This window comes from Equus caballus, chromosome 1, assembly GCF_041296265.1.
Source record: "Equus caballus isolate H_3958 breed thoroughbred chromosome 1, TB-T2T, whole genome shotgun sequence".
NCBI lineage: Eukaryota > Metazoa > Chordata > Mammalia > Perissodactyla > Equidae > Equus > Equus caballus.
Window position 1 is genome coordinate 35,659,719 of NC_091684.1, and position 23,271 is coordinate 35,682,989.

The window sequence follows — 23,271 nt, forward strand, 5'->3', positions numbered from 1 at the left end:
AGTGTCTTTACTCAGAATTGTAGAGTGGTCAGATAATAAGGCTTAAACATGAAACTGAGCCATAGAGAAACTTTCATTTTAGTGAAGCTGGAATATAAACTGTGTTCTTTAATATGTTGGGGATTTTTTTGAATACATATTTAGGTTGTACAATGTAATTTTTTTAAAAAGAATATAATGTGATGATTTTGTATATACATTATGAAATGATTACCACAGTAAAGTTAATTAACACATCCATCACCTTACATAGTTACCTGTTTTTGTGTGTGGTGAGAATATTTAAAATTTCAAGTACACAATATCTTGGGTACTGTGAATAATGCTGCAGTGGACATGGGTGCAGATATCTCTTTGAGGCAGTGATTTATTTTCCTTTGGATAAATAGCCAGAAGTGGGAATTCTGGATCATATGGTAGTTCTATTTTTAATTTTTTGAGGAACTTCCATACTGTTTTTCATAATGGCTGCACCAATTTAGAGTCCCACCAACACTGTACAGGATTCCTTTCTTTTCACACCCTCATAAACAACTTATCTCTTATCTTTTTTATAATGACCATCTTAACAGGTGTGAGATACTATCTCATGATTTTGATTTGTATTTCTCTGATGATTAGTGCTGTTGAGCACCTTTTCATATACCTGTTGGCCGTTCGGATGTCTTTGGGAAAGGTCTGTTCAGGTCCTTTGCCCATTTTTTCTTTTTTTTTTTTGAGGAAGATTAGCCCTGAGCTAGCATCTGCTGCCAGTCTCCCTCTTTTTGCTGAGGAAGGCTGGCCCTGAGCTAACATCCGTGCCCATCTTCCTCTACTTTTTATGTGGGACGCCTGCCACAGCATGGCTTGTCAAGTGGTGCCATGTCTGCACCCAGGATCCGAACTGGTGAACTGTGGGCTACCAAAGTGGAATGTGTACACTTAACTGCTGCGCCACTGGGCCAGCCCCTGCCCGTTTTTTAATCAGATTCTTTGTTTTTTGCTATTGAGTTGTGTGAGTTCCTTATTTATTTTGGATATTAACCCCTTATTGGATGTATGGTTTGCAAATATCTCCTCCCATTCTGTTGCCTTTTCATTTTGTTGGCGGTTTCTTTTGCTCTGCAGAAGCTTTTTAGTTTAATGTAGTCTCACTTGTTTATTTTTGCCTCTGTTGCCTGTTTTTGATGTCATATCCACAAAAATCATTGCTGAGACCAATGTCCAACAGCTTTTCCGTATGGTTTCTTCTAGGAGTTTTACAGTTTCAGGTGTTATTTTTAAGTTTTTAATCCATTTCGAGATAATTTTTGTGAGTGGTATAAGATAAGGGTCCAACTTTCGTTCTTCTGCATGTAGATAGCCAGTTTTCCCAGTCCATTTATCGAAGAGACTACTTTTCCTCGTTGTGTATTCTTGGTTTGCTTGCCAAGGATTAGTGGACCAAATGCCACATTCTTTAATTTGGAATTATTTTTCATTTATGGGTAATATTTTATGAGCATACAGAATACCTACAAAATATTCGTAATTGCTCTTTCTGATACCTAGGATGACTTCACGTTCACTATGTATGCTTTTAGTTCTTCCTTCCTCCTTGTTTTCGTTCTGTGCTTTAAGCCCTCTAATCTGAAATACTCAGCTTTCTTCCATACGTACATATTGGAAGATGAAGCTGTAGTCCTGATTTTTTTTCCAGGAATGCTGCTGTGACTGCAGGAAGTCAGTAGAGTGATTTCTTCCAGAGAAAATACTGAATTTTAAACCTCTTTTGTCTGTATGTGTGGATGGTTGCTGTAACACACAAAACACCAATTTCCAAATTAGTATCTGAATTTGTGAGTGGCTTAAGCAATAGTTTTCATTGTGGTCCCTGGACCACGTGGGAGTTAGAACTATAAATTCTGGGGCCCCACTCCAGACCTACTGAATCAGAACCTGGGGATGGGGCTCAGCTATTTGTGTTTTAACAAGTCTTCCAGGTGATTCTGATGTTTACTAAAGTTGGAGAACTATGGCTTAAAGGAAAATAAGTTGTCTTAAAATTAATAACACTAGTGTTCATGTTATTTTTTTACTGGTAAGAAGAGATAAAGATTGGAACTGTTGGGGCCAGCCCCGTGGCCGAGTAGTTAAGTTTGCACGCTCCGCTTCAGCAGTCCAGGATTTCGCTGGTTCGGATCCTGGGTGTTTGGGTACTGAGGCAGCATCCCACATGCCACAACTAGAAGGACCCACAACTAAAAATATACAACTATGTACTGGAGGGCTTTGGGGAGAAAAAGGAAAAATAAAATCTGTAAAAAAAAAAATTAGAGCTGTTAACTGAAAAACTGAAGCTGGTTTGGTAAATTGAAGCTGGTTTACAATTACCTAATTTATATCCTTTCCTCCCATTCTGGTCCAAACCTTTTTCTGGTCTGTCTACTCTTTCTCATCCTACCTACCAATGCCAAGTGATATGTTCTCTCTTTCTATACTCATTAAACTGCAAAATAACATTATGTGTATTTAACCAAATAATGGTGTTCTTTCATAGATACAAATTATGAAATATGTTCAGCAAAAAAATGTGGAACTTTGTGTAAAATGTGATAAAAGATGTTTTACAGCTTTTTTTTCCCTGAAGGAAAGGAATAACATTGTTAAATGCTTGTTTTTCCGTATAAAGTTTTTGAGGGCAATATAAATGTGAAGCTTTGTATTTGTGTTTTCTTCAATATTAGATGTTAAAAACATTCTTGTGCCTAAGAATCAAGGAAATAGAAGTGAAAAAAGATACAGAGGACATTAATAAACCAAAAAAGTTCATGACTTTCAAGGAAAAGAGAAAAACTCTATCAAGAATGCAGAGAAAGGTTTGATTTATTTCCTTTTTTGTTTTATTTGGTTTTAGAATAAAATCATATTATGTGCACAGGTGAAAAATCATAGTTAAATCATAAATATAAATATTGTAACATCTAACATTTAGAGAATTTTATTTTTCTCAGTTACTGCAAAGAAATATTTTAATGAATTAGGGGCCAGCCTAGTGGCATAGTGGTTAACTTTGTGTGCTCCACTTTGCCGGCCTTTTGTTCGTGGGTTCCTTTCCTGGGGCCAGACCTACACACGGCTCATCAAGCCATGCTGAGGCAACATCCCACATACGAAAAATAGAGGAAGATTGGCAGAGATGTTAGCTCAGTGACAATCTTCCTCAAGCAAAACGAGGAAGATTGGCAACAGATGTTAGCTCAGGACCAATCTTCCTCACCAAAAAAAAGAAAAGAAAAAAATATTTTTTTTTTATTGAGTTATTGATAGGTTACAATCTTGTCAAATTTCAATTGTACATTAATGTTTGTCAGTCATGTTATAGGTGCACCACTTCACCCTTTGTGCCCACCCCCCACCCCACCTTTCCCCTGGTATCCACTAAACTGTTCTTGGTCCATAGTTTTAAATTCCTCATATGAGTGGAGTCATACACAGATTATCTAAGAAAAATATTTTAATGAATCAGTTTAAACTGATAATTCATTGGCAAAGAGAGCAATAGATAAAATGACTTACAATCATCTTAGATTCATTGTGATACACAGATTCTGTCCTTAACAGAAAGGATGTATTCATGTGAAGTTGGCAACAAAGTGGGTGGTTGTTAATTGAATCATATTTCTTTATTGGTTTGCCTTTGAAACCTAGGTTGAAATTCCCGGCCTTTGTTTATTTACTATGAGACTTTGGAAACTTTTTTTTATTTTGAGAAATGGAGCTAATAATAGCACCTACTTCGTAGGGTCATTGTGCGTTTTACATGAGATGATATATGCAAAGCACTTAGCAGAGCACATAACACTGTGTGTGCTTTGTAAACATTAGTTGTCATCACCACCATCATTATTATTATCACTTCTCAAAACTTTTCTAGACAGTTTATTAGGGTTATCAAATTGCATATAAAAAAAAACGAAAAATAATTTCCAGGAATATCTGTCTTTGAATGTCTAATAAATGTTGAAAACATGACAGAAGTATCAAAATAGACTTAATAGTTGTAAACAAATGAAGGTAAACATTTTAATTATTTGTACCATACTGTCCTAGTAGAAGTTGGACAAGCCTGTTAGGAGCAGCATGTATGTAGCTATGGTGGGGAAACAGAGACTCAGTAAACAGCAGCTCTTTAACAGCTTCAGATGAGGGAAGGAAACTGTTCCTCAGTCCTCTGTGTCTCAGGCAGATTAGCAACCATTGTGTGCTTATTATTCCTTACAGCATAAGGAAGTGTAAAAAAATTAACATTTTGTTGAATTTCTACATGGAATCTGGTTTCATGCATTGTATGTAAATGGGTTTAGGAAGTATTGTTAATGAGTGGTTTCCATGTTATAGATGATTTAACAATAAGAATTATTTCTGCATTCAGCATGTTCTTCTGTTTTCTCTTTTTTGAAAATTTTAAATTTAATTTATGGAAAACTGCAGAGAATGATATAGCATATCCCGTGTACCCACCATTCAGAGTGAGCAAATATTAGTAGACTTATTTCACTTTTTTCCTTGAGAAGAAAGAAACCATTGGTGATAGAGTTGGAATCCCCTTTGTGCCTCTCCCTGCTCTTATTCTTCTGCCTTCCTCCTAGGAGGCAACCACTGTTACAAGTTTTGTGTACACTGCTTATCTGTGTTTTTTTTTGCTTTTGCTTATATTTGTATTCATAGACAATCTATGGTATTAGTCTGTGTGTTTCATAATATTTGCATATTAGGCCTCTCTGAAGCTTGCTTTTTTTATTCGGTGATATGTCCTCTTACTTTTTTTTCCACTCTCTTTTCAGTGGAAGAAAGCAGAAGAGAAACTCGAGCGAGAGCTTCGGGAGGCAGAAGCTTCAGAGAGTACTGAGAAAAAACTTAAACTGGTAGGCAGGTTCACATTCTCTTATGCTTGCAAAATGTTTTGTTAAATGATTTTAACTAGAGATTTATTGTTTCAACTTGTGGTTGTATAATTCTGCTTTATTTCATAAGGCTTATTTGTGCCAGAAACTGATGTGATCAATGCTACTTTTATGAAATCACAGGATGTACATCTTCATTCTGTTTTGTTGAAGCTCCTAACACTGAGGTTGAGCTTTAAAAGGTTGACTTTGAAAGTCATGGTTATGGTAACTCAGGAGAAAGTATATGAGGTTATACTAAAGTCGTTTTGTCTATTTCTTCTGCCAGCACACGGAGACTTTGAATATTGTGTTTGTAACCTACTTCAGAATATTGAAGAAGGCCCAGAGGTCACCTCTCCTGCCAGCAGTTCTAGAAGGTCTTGCCAAGTAAGGGCTGTGTAGGTTGACACCTTTTAGATTCTTTCTATATAGATAAGACCGAAGTAACGATGAATTTTAAACAGAGTTCATGAATGATGACCTAGTGTCCTTCTCAGTTCTCATTCCTTTTTTATTTGTCACAAGCCTTTTCTTGAAACTGTTCATAACACTGTGCTTTTTTGTTTTTCTCATCTCAAACCTTTTATTTTTTAAATCTCCTTCACTAACTCTTTGCTTCTGCTTGGTAAATTTTAGGTGTCCCTAGGGTTTATTTCTCAGTTCTTGGTTCTTTTTGCACTGTAGTTGGTTACCCACTATCACAGTTTGAGTGGTTCATGCAGGGGACTCTAAAGTCTGTTCTAACCCAGTTCACACATTGTTTCTTTAGTCCTAGTAATCTGCTCCTGTTAAGATAGATTTTTTTGTATATTTTATCAACACTAATGAACCTTTTCGGAGATCTGAGCTAGAATAATGGTTGTCATGATAGTTTTGCACAATTATTTGAGGTAGTATCCTATAGAACAGTGCTATCCAATAGAAATGTAATATGAACTACATATGTAATTTAAAATTTTCTGTTAGGCAAATGGAAAAAGTGAAAACAAATAGGTGAAATTATTACATTTTATTAAATTCTGTTTATCTAAAATATTTTGACATACAATCAATATTAAACATTAAAGAGATAATTGGCATTCTTTTTTTCATAACATGTCTTCCAAAACTGATGTATATTTTACACCTGGAGCACATCTCAATTTGGACTAGCCACATTTCAAGCACCACTAGCAACATGTGGCTATTGGCTACCATTGTTTGACAGCACAGCTTTAGAAATAGGACTAGTGGCTGATAGAGAGAAGGCAAGTTCTGTTCCATATAAGAAATTACTTTCTAATGACTGGAGCTATTTGGCGATAGGATGCTTTTCTTTATAAACTAATGTGGTCCTTGTCAGTGAAAGTATTCAAAGAGAGGTTGGTCAGAGGTTCAAAGAGAAAGGGTTGTTCCTACATTGGGCAGGACCTGGTGTGTTTTTGTTTGTTTTTTGTGGGGAAAGATCCACCATGAGCTAACATCTGTTGCCAGTCTTCCTCTTTTTTTTTTTCCTCCCCAAAGTCCCAGTACATGGTTATATGTCCTAGCTGTAAGTCCTCCTAGTTCTTCTATGTGAGCCATGGCCACAGCATGGCAACTGACAGATGGGTGGTGTAATTCCGTGACTAGGAAACAAACCCGGGCTGCTGAAGCAGTAAGAATGTTGAACTTTAAGCACTAGATTGTCAGGGCTGGCTCATGGTGTTTGTTTTTTTAATGACTAATTCCTTTATTTAAACAAGTTTTTAATAATATACACTCATTTAAAAAATTCAGATAATGCTATTAAAAATTTAAAAATTGCGAGTTCCTCTCCTATATATGTATGTAAGTATCTTCCTGCCTTCTTTCACACAAATGGAATTGTGCTATGTATGCTGTTTGGTAACTTACTTTTTTTTGATATTTACTCTGAGTGCCTTGTCATGTTAGCACGCATAAGTCCACTTTTTTTGTTTTTAAGTTCATAATACTCCATTTTATAGATATATAATACTTTATTTGGTCAGTCCCCTGTGTTGCACTGGAATATTGCCATGCATTTGTGTGTGTGTATTGCCAGGTCAAAGGTTATGCTCATTTTAAATTTTGATAAATATTGCTAAATTGCTTCCCAAAATGATTGTACTAACACATGGGAAATGTATCACTTCTAAGGTCCCTTCTTGTTATGAGATTTACAAAATGTCAAAGGCTCTTGCACTAATATTGAAGAGATATACTGACTTTAACTACCTCAGTGCCTAATATTTTGTAGTGTTGAGTGCTCTTTAGACAGAAATCAAAATACGATGATGTACACCTGAAATTTGTATGATGTTATAAACCAATGTTACCGCAATTAAAAAAAAAAAGGGTGCTCTGACATTTAGTAGCTCAAGTGATTCTTTCTCTTTAATTCTATTGAGTGACCTCAGTTATTTGCAGAAATAGAGCCCCAGGACAGTCAAGTGACTCACCTAGGATGATATAGGTAATTCATTGCAGAGCTTGAACTAGACTCCAGGTCCAGTATTCTTTCCATTTTATTTTTAAAGCTTTCATAGTGTCCATATTCTTATAAATAGCAGATTTATACCCCTTTTTCCTCTGCCCGCCACCCTTCTTCCTAGAAGCTTATGATGCTGGCTCCTTTATGACTTAGAGCAGATCTGGACACCTGATAAACTTTCCTTGGGGGAAGTTGCTTGCTCTTAGCAACTTCTTCCTTAGGGCAGAAGTATTTTTGAAATATTTTTAGTTCGTTTAGTGCCTCATATATTCCTGCTGAATTTAGTGTCCAACTGTGGATGAATTGTCAAAAAGGCCAATCTGAATTAATGAAAAGTATCAATAATCAACATCATCCCCATCATAGCTAACATTTTGAAATAAGGAATATTAAAAATATGGTTTTAAAGTCAAGCTTAATTTTTAGCTGCTTTATTTCTGTTTTTAGGTTACCTTTTAACTAAGTTTTGTTTGATTCTAGGTTTGCTCACCTTATAAACGTGGAATTTTTTGATGATTTATTAGTAGTCCTACATACTCTGATTGAATCTGGTGTAAGTAACTATTAATGAATTACTTTTTAAGATGTAAATGATAATTATTCTTAATATCAATTTTTTCCCTTTTTTTAAAGGACTTAAGCTATCAAGAAAGTCTTCACTGTGTCCAGACTGCTTTTCATATTCTTTCTGGGCAAGGTAAGCTATTTTCTTCATCAAGTTTTGTTCGCTTTACCTTTGGAGGCTGAACATACCTAAGTGGTGTTTGTTGTCATTTCACAGGTGATGTTCTGAATATTGATCCAATGAAATTCTATACACATCTTTACAAAACGTTGTTCAAGTTACATGCAGGTATGTGTGTTAGATAATATGTCTTTGATTAAAATTTATCTTTTAAGAATGTGTTGTGGCCAGAATTATAGTGAATGAAAAATGAGGACTAGGAGCTGGTCTATGAGATGCTGGCCTGCCAGTGCCACCCATCTGTATTTAACCCCATATAAGACTTGGAGAGAGAACTTCTGGAACTGCCTGGAGATGTGCAACCCAGTCCATGCCTCGAGCAGTAGTGCTGCTTTGTTGGGTAGGGAAGTGACTTGGGGCAGGGGCGGCAGTTCATCTTGGGTTTTTCTGGAGTCAGTGAAGTTACGTAATGAAAAAGTAGGAAGAACAGCCCTGAAGGGTATGTCTCCTGTTGTAGGTGCTACCAATGAAGGTGTTGAGATTGTCCTCCAGTGCCTTGATATCATGCTGACTAAGCGAAGAAAGCAAGTGTCTCAGCAGCGAGCCCTTGCCTTCATCAAGCGTCTTTGTACCCTCGCTCTTCATGTTCTTCCAAATTCAAGCATTGGCATTTTAGCGATTAACAGAATATTAATGCATGTAAGTAGTGAACAGAGCTAAGTTCTTGCTGTACAACAGTGGTTTGATTGATTTGTGTCTTTTCTCCCCATTTATGTTATTATTTTAATTATAAAAGTAGTTCATACTTGTAACAAAATCAGGTGGAGACAGAAAGTACATAAAATAACAAAGCATTCCACCCCAGTTGACCTTTTCCAGAAGTAACCGTTTTAATCATTTGGTGGATGTCCTTCCAGCAGACTTTTTTTTTTCCCAGTGAGGAAGATGGTGCTGAGCTAACATCTGCTGCCAATCCTCCTCTTTTTGCTTGAGGAAGAGTGGCCCCGAGCTAGCATCCATGCCAGTCTTCCTCTGTTTTGTCTGTGGGACTCCACCGCAACATGGCTTGATGAGTGGTGTAGGTCCATGCCTAGGATCCAAACCCGCAAACCCCCGGCCACCGAAGCAGAGCACGTGACTTAACCACTATGCCACTGGGCTGTCCCCCAGCAGACTTTTTAAAATTCATATATAAATGCATACACCAAACACCCACAAGCAACACAATTTTCTTTTTCAATGGAAAGGAAATTGAGGGGATTATGATATACATTATTGTTCTACAGTTTTTTTTAACACTTGATGGTGAACACATTTTTGTGTTAGTATAAATATAACTACTTTATCTCTTTAATGACTGTATAAGGTTATGTGTCTAACAAACACATATAGTTCTTACTGAGTGCCTGCCACTGCTTTGAAAAGTTAACTCATCTAATTTTCATAACAACTCTGTGAAGTGGCTACTATTATTATTCCCATTTTACTGATGGGGAAAATTGAAGTCCAGAGAAAATAAGTAACTTGCCTAAAGTGACACTGTTAGTCAGTGGCAGAGGTGGGATTCAAATTTAGGCAGTCTGGCCTTTACACTTCTTTGCATTTTTCTTTTGGTGGACATATAGGTTGTTTCGTTTTTTGCTGTTATAAATGATGCTGTAGTGAATATCCTTATATGTGTATCTAATGTAATTATTTCTATAGAAAAGATTCCTAAAAGTGGGATTGCTGGGTGAAGAGAATATTCTGTTTTCTTTTGCAAAATAAATCCTTTTCAAAGTGAGCCAAGATAAAATATTTTGCAATTGTTCTCTTATGGTATAACCTTAAATTTTAAAAATTAAAACTAGGTATAAAGTTCATGTGCTCATAATCCTTATATAACCATAGACTCAAATTTAAATATGAATAAAAGTACAGAACCCACTAACATTTTTTAAATTAACAATAGTAGTTTAATTAATTCTTCTTTTTACCTGACATTTTTGCAGACATTCCCCAAAACAGATCTGTTGCTTGACAATGAATCTCAGGGAAGTGGGGTTTTCCTTCCTGAGCTGGATGAACCCGAGTACTGTAATGCTCAGAACACTGCTCTTTGGGAATTGCATGCACTACGGGTAAGAGTGGCCTCCCACCCTTTCTTTTGGTGAGCAATTTTTTCTAGTTTTCCCCAAAGTAGTTTGCCAGAGTACCTAGTATATTTTGATCTGGTATAATTCCTCTTTCAGTAGTCTACGTTTCACTTTGCTCTTACTGTTCTTTAAGATGTTGAGATACATTTTCTAAGGAGGCAGAAAATGATGATAGTTTCATGGATAAAATTTATCGAACTCTTTCCCTAACACTGTTCACAATGGAAGATTTGTTATCAGGCTCATTTGTATTAGGTCCTGTCCAAGGAGACTTCGATATGCCTGCTCAATTTCAGGAGGGTTTCACCTATGTCATTATCCTACAGTGTGGGCAGAGTTAGAGTGAGACTCGGAGAAAATGTGTTTCAGGAAACCTCTTGTAAGCTAACTTTTTTCACTCTGAAAGAGGAATTGCTTTTTTGACTTTTCCTTTTCATATTATAAAATCAAGACTAAGCTACATCACTGGAAACTTGGTCATCAAACAGATTTGTGTTGTAATCCTGTGAGCAAAGATAGTATTTTTTCTGTAGGTATGTGGTTCTTATGAATTTCATATACATATATATTTTATTTTATTTTTTATTTTTTATTTTTTTTTGAGGAAGATTAGCCCTCAGCTAACTACTGCCAGTCCTCCTCTTTTTGCTGAGGAAGCCTGGCCCTGAGCTAACATCGTGCCCATCTTCCTCTACTTCCTATGTGGGATGCCTGCCACAGCATGGCGTGCCAAGTGATGACATGTCCGCACCCGGGATCCGAACCGGCGAACCCTGGGCCGCTGAGAAGCAGAACGTGCGAACTTAACCACTGCACCACCGGGGCGGCCCCCTCATCTACATATATATATTTTAAAATAGTGTTTATTAAAGGAAATCTGTGCTGTAACTAGTGTTTTATAATGACCTTGTGCAAAATGTGGGTGTCGTGTTTTCTCTTCAGAGACATTACCATCCCATAGTGCAGAGATTTGCAGCCCACTTGATGGCTGGAGCACCTTCTGAGGGTTCTGAAGCACTCAAACCAGAGTTGAGCCGAAGGTAGTATTTAGCATTGCCTTGTTATAAAACTGCAAATTTCAGCTGATAGCTGTTTACTATGAGAAGTCTGTTTTATAAAGTAATAGATTTTAAAATGTAAAGTGCTAGTTGGTTATCTGGATTTGGTCTCACTTCATATTCCTGAATTGTTCTAAAGAGAAAATATGCTGACTGTGCTTTTGTTAGTTTGCTTTGGGTAATGTAACATTTTTCTTTTTTTGGTCATAAAAGGTTTTATTATATGTATAAGTAGAAAGAATAGTGCATTCCCATATGCCTATGACTCAGGTTCGACAATTAATAATATAATGCCATATTTGCTTTATGTGAGGATCTATGAATCCAACCACAGTGATATTCCTTTATTTTTTATTTTTTATTTTGAGGAAGATTAGCCCTGAGCTAACATCTGCTGCTAACATCAGCAATCCTCCTGTTTTTGCTGAGGAAGGCTGGCCCTGAGCTCTAACATCTGTGCCCATCTTCCTCTACTTTATATGTGGGATGCCTACCACAGCATGGCTTGCCAAGCAGTGCCATGTCTGCACCTGGGATCTGAACTGGTAAACCCCAGGCCACCAAAGCAGAACGTGTGCACTTAACCACTGTGCCACTGGGCCAGCCCCTCCTTTTTTTAATTTTAATTTTAATTTTTTCTGGAATGGTCCTGCCAGGGCCAGAAAGGGAGAAATGAGGAGAGAGAGAAAGTGCTCTGGAGTACTGCCACCCAGAAGGGCAGCAGTTTCTCTACTTGGTCCTCACAGCCATCTCTGTACAGCATCTCTTGACTAACAAGAAGCTTGGACTGCTACTTCCAGCATTCACCTTACACTCTTCCAGATGGGGAAAAGGATCCTCCTAAAAGAACGTTCTTTTCCCCCAACTTTTTATTCTGAAAAATTTCAAAAGTACAGAAAAGTTGAAAAAACAATAATTACTTCCCCCCCCCCCCCAAAATCAGTTAGGAAATACTTGAGTGGTAGAGAAAATGTAGTATAAAAGACAACCTTGTACCCACCACATACCCACCACTCAGAATTAAATTCACTGTAGCCTTTTCTCCTTCTTTGCAAGCCCACTGGTTTCTTTAATTCAGAGACCACAGATACGTGATCTGTAGGCTACCAGCTTGATTTTGTGGCCTCTTAAGAGTTTGAACAAAAATTGAATTGGTTGCTATCTTTTAAATATTGGAAGAATTCACCTAAAAATCACATTTCCAGCTTTTCTTTAAATACTGGGAGATTTGGCAAAGTGGGTCTATATTTTTAGATATATTTTAGATAGTCAACTGCCTCCCCCTCTAAATGAGGCATCAACTCTGTTGTTTTCTGTAAACCCTTTTCCTTCTGGGTAGGCTGGAGATAACTTTTAGTCTTATTAAATAATAAAATGACCATTTACTTCTTTCCTTCCCTCATACTCCCCACCTGTCCCCTAGCCTTGTTTTTTAAAAGGGAAAAAAAGGAGAAAACAATTCTTTGTCACTTTTCTTTTTTACGATCCTTTTCTGGCATGTTTTCATCAGCGATCTTGAACATTTGCCTCATTTTTGCCAGAGGTTTCCTTTTCTGGAGGAAGATGAAGAATGGGTTTAATCCTAAAGGCTTGAGAAAGGAGACTCATGATGATCTTCCCTGGAGAATGGAGCTTGGAATGTGAGCCTAATCACAACCCTTGCAGGCCCTTGCCCATCTCCTTTGGCAAATGTGAACCAACCCCAATTCATTAGGGATTCATTTACACACCATGTGTATAAACCTTTGTTCTCTCCTGAATGGCGTCTTCTTGCTTTTAATCAGGCCAGCAACTGAAGGGTTGAGCTGTTTGAAATTCATAGGGGATAACTCCATGCTTCACTCCTCTGGCTCCCATGAATAAGTTAAGCTTAGTTGTGGATCATTCGTGTTACTGGTTGAGTTGGGATATGATTCCATTGAGCTTGAGGTCTTTTGCTCAGCCTTTTCTCTATCGAGGCCTGTATTTCTAAATGTATACCAGACCTCTCTGAGGTGGATTTAGTTGGATAATGTTACCATTACATAGGAATTTAGGTTTTATTTTACATGTGTGTGTTGATTTGTTGGTTTCAAAAGAGGGATTAGGTTGTACCTTAATATAGAGGTTTAGAATACTGAGTCATTCTTTGGATGTGATCTAATTATTTTCAAGTTATACAGATATGGTGATGTCTTTGCATTCTTATATTTGTGATTATAGGTCTGCTACAGAACTTTTTGAGACTTACAGCATGGCAGCAATGACATTCAATCCTCCTGTTGAATCTTCCAACTCTAAAAGGAAGGTATGTCATTTTTTTAATTTAATTATTTTATTAAGGTCATATTAGCTTATAACATTGTGTAATTTCATGTGTACATTATTATTTATCAGTTTCTGTATAAACTGCATCATGTTCATCACCAATAGTCCAGTTTTTATCAGTCACCATACGTATGTGCCCCTTTACCGCTTTTGCCTTCCCCTCACTCCCTTCCCTTCTGGTAACCACTAATCTGTTCTCCTTATCAGTGTTTATTTATCTTCTGTATATGAGCGAAATCATACAGAGTTTGTCTTTCTCTGTCTGGCTTATTTCACTTAGCATAATACCCTCAAGGTCCATCAGTATTGTTGCAAATGGCATGATTTTGTCTTTTTCTATGGCTAAGTAGTACTCCGTTGTATGTATATACCACATCTTCTTTAACCATGCATCTGTTGATGGGCACTTGGGTTGCTTCCATGCCTTGGCTATTGTGAATAATGCTGAGATGAACATAGGGATGCATAAATCTCTTTGAATTGTTAATTTCATGTTCTTCGGATATATACCCAGTAGTGGGATAGCTGGGTTGTATGGTATTTCTATTTTTAATTTTTTGAGAAATCTCCATACAGTTTTCCACAGTGGCTGCACCAGTTTGCATTGCCACCAACAGTGCATGAGGGTTCCCTTTTCTCCACATCTTCTCCAACATTTGTTATTTCTTGTCTTGTTAATTATAGCCATTCTGACAGGAGCAAGGTGATATCCCATTGTCATTTTGATTTGCATTTCCCTACTAATTAGTGATGTTGAACACCTTTTCATGTGCTTGTTGGGCATCTGTATATCTTCTTTGGAAAAATGTCTGTTCATATTCTTTGCCCATTTTTTGATCGAGTTGTTTGTTTTTTTTGTTGTTGAGTTGTATGAGTTTTGTATATATTTTGGAAGTTAACCCCTTGTTGGATGTATGATTTGCAAATACTTTCTCCCAGTTGGTGGGTTGTCTTTTCATTTGGTTCATGGTTCCTTTGCCTTGCAGAACCTTTTTAGTCTGATGTAGTCCCATTTGTTTAAGTTTTTCTTTTGTGTTTCTCTTGCCTGAGTAGACATGGTATTTGAAAAGATACTGCTAAGACCAGTGTCAGAGTATACTGCCTGTATTTTCTCCCAGGAGTTTTATGGTTTCAGGTCTTACATTGAAGACTTTAATCCATTTTGCGTTAAGTTTTGTGTATGGTGTGAGATAATGGTCTACTTTCATTCTTTGGCACATGGCTGTCCCCTTTCCCCAACACCATTTATTGAAGAGACTTTCCTTTCTCCATTGTATGTTCCTAGCTGCTTTTTCAAAGCTTAGCTGTCCATAGATGTGTGGTTTCATTTCTGGGCTTCAATTCTGTTCCATTGGTCTGTGTGTCTGTTTTTCTGCCAGTACCATGAAGTTTTGATTACTGTAGCTTTGTAGTATATTTTGAAGTTAGGGATTGTGATAACTTCCAGCTTTGTTCTTTTTTCCCAGGATTGCTTTGGCTATTGGGGGTCTTGTGTTGTTCCTTATAAATTTTAGAATTCTTTGTTTTATTTCTGTGAAGAATGTCACTGAGATGCTGATTGGGATTGCATTGAATCTTCAGATTGCTTTATGTAATATGGACATTTTAACTACGTTTATTCTTCCAATCCATGAGAATGGAATATCTTTACATTTCTTTATGTCTTCTTCGATTTCTTTCATTAATGTCCTATAGTTTTCAGTGTACAGGTTTTTCACCTCCTTGGTTAAATTTATTCCTAGATATTTTATTCTTTTTGTTGTGATTGTAAATAGGATTGTATTCTTGACTTCTCTTTCTGCTAGTTTGTTATCGGGGTATAGAATTGCAACTGATTTTTGTATGTTGATTTTGTACCCTGCAACTTTGCTGTAGTTGTTGATTATTTCTAATAGTTTTCTGGTGAATTCTTCGGGATTTTCTGTGTATAGCATCATGTCATCCACAAACAGTGAGAGTTTTACTTCTTTCTGTCCAATTCAGATCTGTTTTATTTCTTTTTCTTGAATTGCTCTGGCCAAAACTTCCAGTACTATGTTGAGTAAGAGTGGTGAGATTGGGCACCCTTGTGTTTTTCCTATTCTCAGAGAGATGGCTTTCAGGTTGGCTGTGGGTTTGTCTTATTTGGCCTTTATTATGAGGTACTTTCCTTCTATACCCATTTTATTGAGAGTTTTTTTTTTATCATAAACGGATGTTGGATCTTGTCAAATTCTTTCTCTGCATTTATTGAGATGATCATGTGATTTTTATTTCTCATTTTGTTAATGTGGTGTATCACATTGATTGATTTGCAGATGTTGAACTATCTCTGTATCTCTGGAATAAATCCCACTTGTTCGTGGTGTGTGATCCTTTTAATGCCTTGCTGTATTTGCTTTGCTAATATTTGTTAAGGATTTTTGCATCTATGTTAATCAGTGATATTCACCTGTAATTTTGCTTTTTTGTGTTGTACTTGTCTGGATTTGGTATTAGGGTAATGTTGGCCTCATAGAATTAGGAAGTCTCTTATCTTCCTTTTTTTCAGAGCAGTTTGAGAAAGATGTGTATTAAATCTTTGAATGTTTGGTAGAGTTCACCAGAGAAGCCATCTGGTCTGGACCTTTTTTGGGGGAAGGTTTTTGATTACCGTTTCAATCTCTTTACTTGTGCTTGGTCTATTCAGATTCTCTATTTCTTCTTGAATCATTTTTGGGAGGTTGTATGAGTCTTAAGAATTTATTCATTTCTTCAAGGTTATCCAATTTGTTGGCATATAGTTTTTCATAGTATTCTCTTATAATCCTTTGTATTTCTGTGGTATCTGTTGTAATGTCTTCTCTTTCATTTCTAATTTTGTTTATTTGTGGCTTCTCTCTTTTTTCTTCGTGAGTCTAGCTAAAGGTTTGTCAATTTTGTTTATCTTCTCAAAGAACCAGCTCTGTTTCATTTATCCTTCTTCTGTTTTTTTAGTCTCTATTTCATTTATTTCTGTTCTAATTTTTATTATTTCCCTCCTTCTGCTGACTTTGAGCTTTATTTGTTTCTCTTTCTCTAGTTCTTTTAGTTGTAGTTTAAGATTACTTATTTGAAATTTTTCTTGTTTGTTGAGGTAGGCCTATATTGCTATAAATTTCCCTCTTAGTACCACTTTTGCTGCATCCCATAAGAGTTGGTATGTTGTGTTTTCATGTTCATTTTTCTCCAGGTAGTTTTTGATTTCTCTTTTGATTTCTTCATTGATCCAATCGTCATTCAGTAGCATGTTGTTTACTTTGCACATATTTGTGTCTCTCCCAGCTTTTTTGTTGTAGTTGATTTCTAGTTTCATAGTATAGTGGTCAGAAAAGATGCTTGATATGATTTCAGTCTTATTAAATTTATTGAGACTTGCCTTGTTTCCCAACATATGGTCTGTCTTTGAGAATGTTCCATGTGCACTTGAGAAGAATGTGTAATCTGCTGTTTTGGGATGGAATGTTCTATATATATCTATTAAGTCCATCTGGTCTCTTGTTTCATTTAAGGCCACTATTTCCTTGTTGACGTTCTGTCTGGATGATCTATCCATTGTTGTAAGTGGGGTGTTGAGGTCCCCTACTATTATTGTGTTGCTGTCACTTTCTCCCTTTAGGTCTGTTACTAGTTGCTTTATATCTGTTGGTGCTCCTGGGTTAGGTGCATATATATTAATAAATATCATGTCCTCTTGGTGAAATGTCCCTTTTATCATTATATACTGCCTCTCTTTGTCTCTCATTATCTTTTTTATATTGAAGTCTGCTTTGTCTAATATAACCATGGCTTCACCTACTTTCTTTTGCTTGCCATTTGCTTGGTGTATCCTCTTTTATCCCTTTACTCTGAGCCTGTGTTTGTCTTTAGAGCTGAGATGTGTTTCCTGGAGGTGGCATATTGTTGGTTCTTGTTTTTTAACCCATCCCTCCACTCTGTGTCTTTTGATTGGTGAATTCAGTACATTTACATTTAGAGTGGTTATTGATATGGGAGGATTTAATACTGCCATTTTTCTCCTGTCTTCCAGTTGTTCATTTCTGTTGTTTCTTTTTCCTTGTATTTCTTTCTGCCATTTCAGTTTGGTGGTTTTCTGTGATGGTTTTCTCAGTTTTCTCTTTATTTATCATTTGTAACTACTCTGTGCCAATTTTTTGTTTAGTGGTTACCATGAGGTTTGTGTAAAAGATCTTATAGATGAGATAATCCATTTTCTGATAGCCTCTTATCTCCATTAGCCTAAGCAGGTTCCATCCCTTTCCTCTTCTCCTTCTGTGTAATTGTTGTCACAAATTATTCTTTTCTGTGTTGTGAGTCTGTGTCTAAATTGAAGTGTTTTTAGTTACTTTTGATGCTTTCTTTCCCATTATCTTTTATGTTATAATTGTTTGCTAACCTATTATGGTAAAGAACTGCAATTTTCTGACTTCGTTTATCTCCTTGCTCAAAGCTTTGTCAGTCTTTGCCGTTTTGTTTCAGGTAGGTGGGCTCTCTTCATCATTTCTTGTAAGGCAGGTCTAGTCATGCTGTATCCCCTCAGCTTTTGTTTACCTGGGCTTTTATTTCTCCATCATATCTGAAAGATAATTTCACTGGATAGAGTATTCTTTGCTGATGGCTGATAATTTTTTCTTTCAGAATTTTTTTTTTTTTTTGCTTGAGGAAGATTGTCTCTGAGCTAACGTCTGTGCCAGTCTTTCTCTTTTTGTTTGTGGGATGCTGCCTTGGTGTGGCTTGATGAGCGGTGTGTAGGTCTGTGCCCAGGATCTGAACCTGGGAACTGCAGCCCGCCAAAGCGGAGCACACGAACTTAACCATTATGCCGCTGGGCTGGCCCCATGTCTTTCAGTATTTTGAATATATCATTTCATTCTCTCCAAACCTCATAAGGTTTCTGCTGAGAAATCCACTGAAAGCCTGTTTGGGGTTTCTTTGTAGATTATTTTCTTCTGCTTACTGCCCTTAATATTTTTTCTTTGTCGTTGATGTTTGACAGTTTTAATTGTATGCCTTGGAGAAGGTCTTTTCGCATTGATGTAATTAGGAGTTCGCTTCATGTATTTGTAAGTCCAGTTTCTTCCCCGGGTTTGGGAAGTTCTCCACTACTATTTCTTTAAACAAATTGCTCCTTTCTCCCTCTCTTCACCCTCTGGGATACCTATAATTCTTATGTTACTTTTCCTAATTGAACTGGATGTTTCTTGAATAATTTCTTTCTTTTTTTTTTACATCTTAGTTCTCTATCCTCCACCTGAAGCATTTCTAGATTTCTATCTTCCAGATCACTAATTTTCTCCTCCATAAGGTCTGCTCTACTTTTATGCTTTCCACATTATTTTTTGTCTCATTAATTGTGTTCTTCATATCCAGAATTTCTGTATGGCTTTTCTTTTTTATAGCTTCAATCTCTTTTGTGAAGTATTTCTTCTGTTCATTAATTTTATTCCTGAGCTCATTGAACTTGCTGTGTTTTCTTGTAACATGTTGAGTTTCTTTATAACAGCTATTTTGAATTTTCCGTTAATTAGATTGTAATCTTCTGTCACTTCAGGTTTGTTTTCTGGAGATTTGTCATTTTCCTTCTGTGGTGTTACTGTAGTTCTTCATAGTGTTTGATGAATTGATCCTCTGCTGGCACATTTGTGGTAGTGATCACCTTTTCTTATTTGGGTACAGCTTTGCTTACTTTAGTTCTGATCACCTGGGTCTTGTGCTCCTCCACTGGGTCTCTGTGGGCTTGGATGCTGCTGTCCTGTGCACCACTTATGCTGCTGTTCCTGGGTTGTCTTGGGGTGCTGGTTGTGCCACTGTCAGGGGTGCTGGGTTCACAGGTGTCACTGTAGCTGGCAGGGACATGGGGACCCGTGGACTTGTATACAGTCCCTGCTGCTGGTAGAGCTGGTGTCGGGGTTGGCAGCACTGGGGGCTGGGTTATGCCTTCTGCTGTGATTCCTGTTGCTTCTGGTCACAGATTCCACCTGGCGCCACTAGGGGGATGCAGGGGCTTTTTTTTCTGCTCCTGCCCAGTCTACTTGCAGTTGTGCTGGTTGAGTCACTCTCTGTTCATGCAGGATGGCCACAGGTACTTGGCAGTTTGTGCTCATGTGAGCAAGGCTGCTGTGCTCAGTGGGTGGGTCACAGCTTAGCTGCTGTGCTTGGCGGGTGGGTGGGTTGCGCTCGTGTGGGCTGGGCACCTTCAAGTGGGCCTGGCTGCTGTGTTCAGCAGGTGCATCCAGCTGGGCTGTGGTGCTCAGTAGGTGGGGTGCCTGTGCTGAGCCACTGTGACTTCGTGAGGAGCATTTGTGCAGGTAGGGACACCATGGTAGGTGGGTGCTCCCGTGCGTTGGGTTACTACTACAAAAGCATTCACATGCAGGCCGGGCTGTCTCCACATGCACTCACAGTCACGCTGGCCTCTGTGTGAGGGTCTGTGACGTGGATTGCTGCTCCTGGTGAGTGGGAAGAGTCTGCTCCTGTAGTTCCACTGCTTTCCGGGGTCCAGTCCACCCACCTTCAGATGTATAGCTACGTGGATCTCTCAGGCATCTTGTTGTGTAGGGAATCCTCTGTTGGTTAATGGATGTTTGTTTAGTTATTACTTAGAGGGGAGAGACGAAGGGAACAACTTACTCTGCCATGATGCTGATGTTACCTCATTATTTTTTTTAAGATGAAATAAAAACTAAAATGTCTCTTAATAACTGATTTGAACTTGCTTAATTGTTTTATAGGTGGACTTGTTTCATGTTCAAGGTTGATGGTAGGATGCAACTCTGGGGTTGGAATTCTGTAGACAGTCACGATACTCTTTTGTTCAGCATAGGATATGTGTGAGACCTGACCCAGCACAAACATAATAATGTGTATTATGTTTCACATGTTGGTTTGGTGTCAGCTGTTGCCATCTTCAGCTTTGTTCATAGCTTAGCTTTTGCTTATGGCACAAGAACTTTCAACTCATACTTTTAACTTTTTTTCAGGATAAAGTTATACAAGGGGATTCATTTTTGAATGAAGATTTAAATGAGCTAATCAAAAGACATTGCAATGAAGTTGGTACTCACTTGCCTCTGGATTTCACCAAATATTTGCAGTCATCACTACGGTAGTAGAAGAAAGAAGTGTCAGTGGACTTTCTTGTATATTTGCACGTGTGGGTGCAGATGCACATAAAGATATATTGTTAATTTAGGACCTTCTTTTTTTATACAAGGGAAATTTCCTAAGAAAATTAGCAGAGGAAGAAGAATTTCCCTTTGGGTGGTGCAGGTTCTGCCCTAATTTTGAAAATGTCATTTCATTAAGAAAGGGAATCTAGGGGCTGGCTCCATGGTCGACTGGTTAAGTTCGCACGCTCTGCTTCGGCAGCCCAGGGTTTTGCCAGTTTAGATCCTGGGTGCGGACATGGCACCATTCATCAAACCATGCTGAGGTGGCATCCCACATGCCACAACTAGAAGGACCCGCAACTAAAAATACACAACTATGTACCAGGGGGCTTTGGGGAGAAAAAGGAAAAATAAAATAAATAAACAAATTAAATAAAATGTTAAAAAAAAAAGGGGGAATCTAAAGCCTTTAACCCCTGCACCCACTATTTGGAAATTTCTTTCTTAATGATGTTGCCTTTTTAAAACTCCCTATGCATATTAAATTATAGTTTTTAGAAAATCTGTTCACTGAACTTATTGAAATGCAGTTGCTGGATTAAAATGAGAGCATAGAGCACAGAAAAATCAAGACCGTAAGGTTGCTTTTAACCATGTGGCTATTCTTTATAACCAAATACACTTTATAACCAAATAAATCTGTTTTTATTGCAGCACCATAGGTAGAAGTGAGAAAAATTTTAAATTTGAGTGAGTATATTTTTATGAAGATTTTTGATTTAAAAAAATAGTTTGAAATGAGATACCAGGTTCATTGGCTCTTGCTGGATGATGTACTTCAAGAAGTAAGGTAATTTGGCCTTTTTAAAAAGAGTAAGGGGCCAGCCTGGTGGTGTAGTAGTTAAGTTCACACACTCCACTTTGGCGGCTCAGGGTTTGCAGGTTCGGATCCTGGGCATGGACCTAGCACTGCTTGTCAAGCCACGCTGTGGCAGCATCTCACATAAAATAGAGGAAGATTGACATAGATTTTAGCTCAAGGACAATATTCCTCAAGCAAAATGGGGGAAGATTGGCAACAGATGTTAGGTCAGGGCCAGTCTTTCTCACACACACACAAAAAGAATGAGAGTGACTACTTTCAAAGAAAGTTTGAATGTGATTCTAGTCTCCAAAGTTCTTTGCATTTTCTGACATATTCTGGAGAGTGATGGGGGAAGCAGTGCTCCCAAGTGGAAAAACCAAGTCTGATATTTTACCATCCTGTTTTAAGGATAAAGGCTACCCAGTGAAGGGCTTTTTTTAAAAACACAGATAAAATGCCAATTCTTATGAATGTAATTAAAAAGCAGTATTTTATGTAACAGCCATTGCCATATTCTAGGAATGGCCTATGAATTATGTGTTTGACTGCCTAGGTTATAAATATTTCTACTGTGAACAGTTGAATAAAACAGCTGCTTTTTTTCTCCCTCCTATTCTTGTCAAGTGAGTATTAAAAAAAATGCACAGCAGTCCAACTAAATAGATCTGTGATTTCTTCAAAGCTATATAAGTCAATTCTTTTGATCTAAGAGCCTAAACCTCTTTTTTTCTCGTGAAGTAAGTGAAAATAGAAAGTTCCTCTATCAGTCCAGCAGAGTGGTGGCTATCAGCTCAACCGTGCATGTAAGTCTTTCAGCATATTCTGATATCTGATTTGAAAAAGTGTTTCTAAGATGAATTTTTTTAGGCTTGATTATTTAATGATGAGAAATGTATGATTCAAAATATAATATTGGCTTTTAACCCACCTTTTAGATATAAAACAAAGTCCAGGAATGTGATGAATAGTTATTTGGATGACTGGAGGGTTCCCCATCAGAGCATGAGTGACCAATACATGTCACAAATCATTTATTTTCCAAACATATACAGATACGTTTATGTTTCACTTTGGCAGAAGAAACTGTAGTTTAGGTGAAAAATCAGTTTTAAAATAGAAATTCATCAACTATTTCACACCTGTATTATGCTTTTAACCTTCTTGTTACACATATAGGGAATTGCAGTGGGACCAAAAATTATATATCTAGTATTTGAATATCCTATATGAATTTGAGAATGAAATGCCTTTGTGCCTTGTATTGATGAGTTTCATTTTCCGAACTAAATATTGTAGTCATTAATAATAATACACACACACCCTGAGGCTATACTAAGCTACAGCCTTAATATTTCTTTAACTAGACAAATATTCAGCACCTACTATGTGCTTAGCCCTGTAATTGGCACTTAAAAGTGAAGTGGGGTAATAACATAGCCTCTGTCTTCCATTATCTTGCATGCTGAGTCCGTTCAGTCACACATTTTTTAAAGATGGGACATTACCCAATTCAGTGTCAGAGTGAGTTGTTTCAAAGTTCAGAGACCTGTGTCATCTAAAATAGGGAAGGTTTCAGAGGCCTGCTTGTTGGCAGGTTTGAGCATAGTTGTGTTTTGGATCCAAGAGATGTACATGAATAGCTGGGTAATCCTGGCAATTCAGTGAGTATTTCAACAACATTCATTTCAGGTATTCCCATTTCAAAATCCTTAGCCATCAGCCAAGGATTGCTTTT

At 37.4% G+C, this 23,271-nt stretch overlaps 1 protein-coding gene across 3 annotated transcripts in view; it reads left to right on the forward strand.

Moving 5' to 3' along the window:
• Positions 1-22,147, forward strand: part of NOC3L (NOC3 like DNA replication regulator) — a 37,655-nt gene extending 15,508 nt beyond the window's left edge. Inside the window, exons 11-21 of one of the 3 annotated variants that reach the window (XM_001917312.6) lie at positions 2,706-2,837; positions 4,806-4,886; positions 5,194-5,294; positions 7,861-7,933; positions 8,014-8,077; positions 8,162-8,233; positions 8,583-8,764; positions 10,057-10,185; positions 11,143-11,240; positions 13,461-13,545; positions 20,543-22,147. In XM_001917312.6, the coding sequence (XP_001917347.2) occupies positions 2,706-2,837; positions 4,806-4,886; positions 5,194-5,294; positions 7,861-7,933; positions 8,014-8,077; positions 8,162-8,233; positions 8,583-8,764; positions 10,057-10,185; positions 11,143-11,240; positions 13,461-13,545; positions 20,543-20,671 (1,146 nt within the window). In that variant the 3' untranslated portion in view covers positions 20,672-22,147. Of the gene's footprint in view, positions 1-2,705; positions 2,838-4,805; positions 4,887-5,193; positions 5,295-7,860; positions 7,934-8,013; positions 8,078-8,161; positions 8,234-8,582; positions 8,765-10,056; positions 10,186-10,808; positions 11,089-11,142; positions 11,241-13,460; positions 13,546-20,542 lie in introns of those variants that run through there. The other 2 variants (XM_070261772.1, XM_070261773.1) reach the window with 2 other exon arrangements.
• Positions 22,148-23,271: the final 1,124 nt, after the last annotated feature.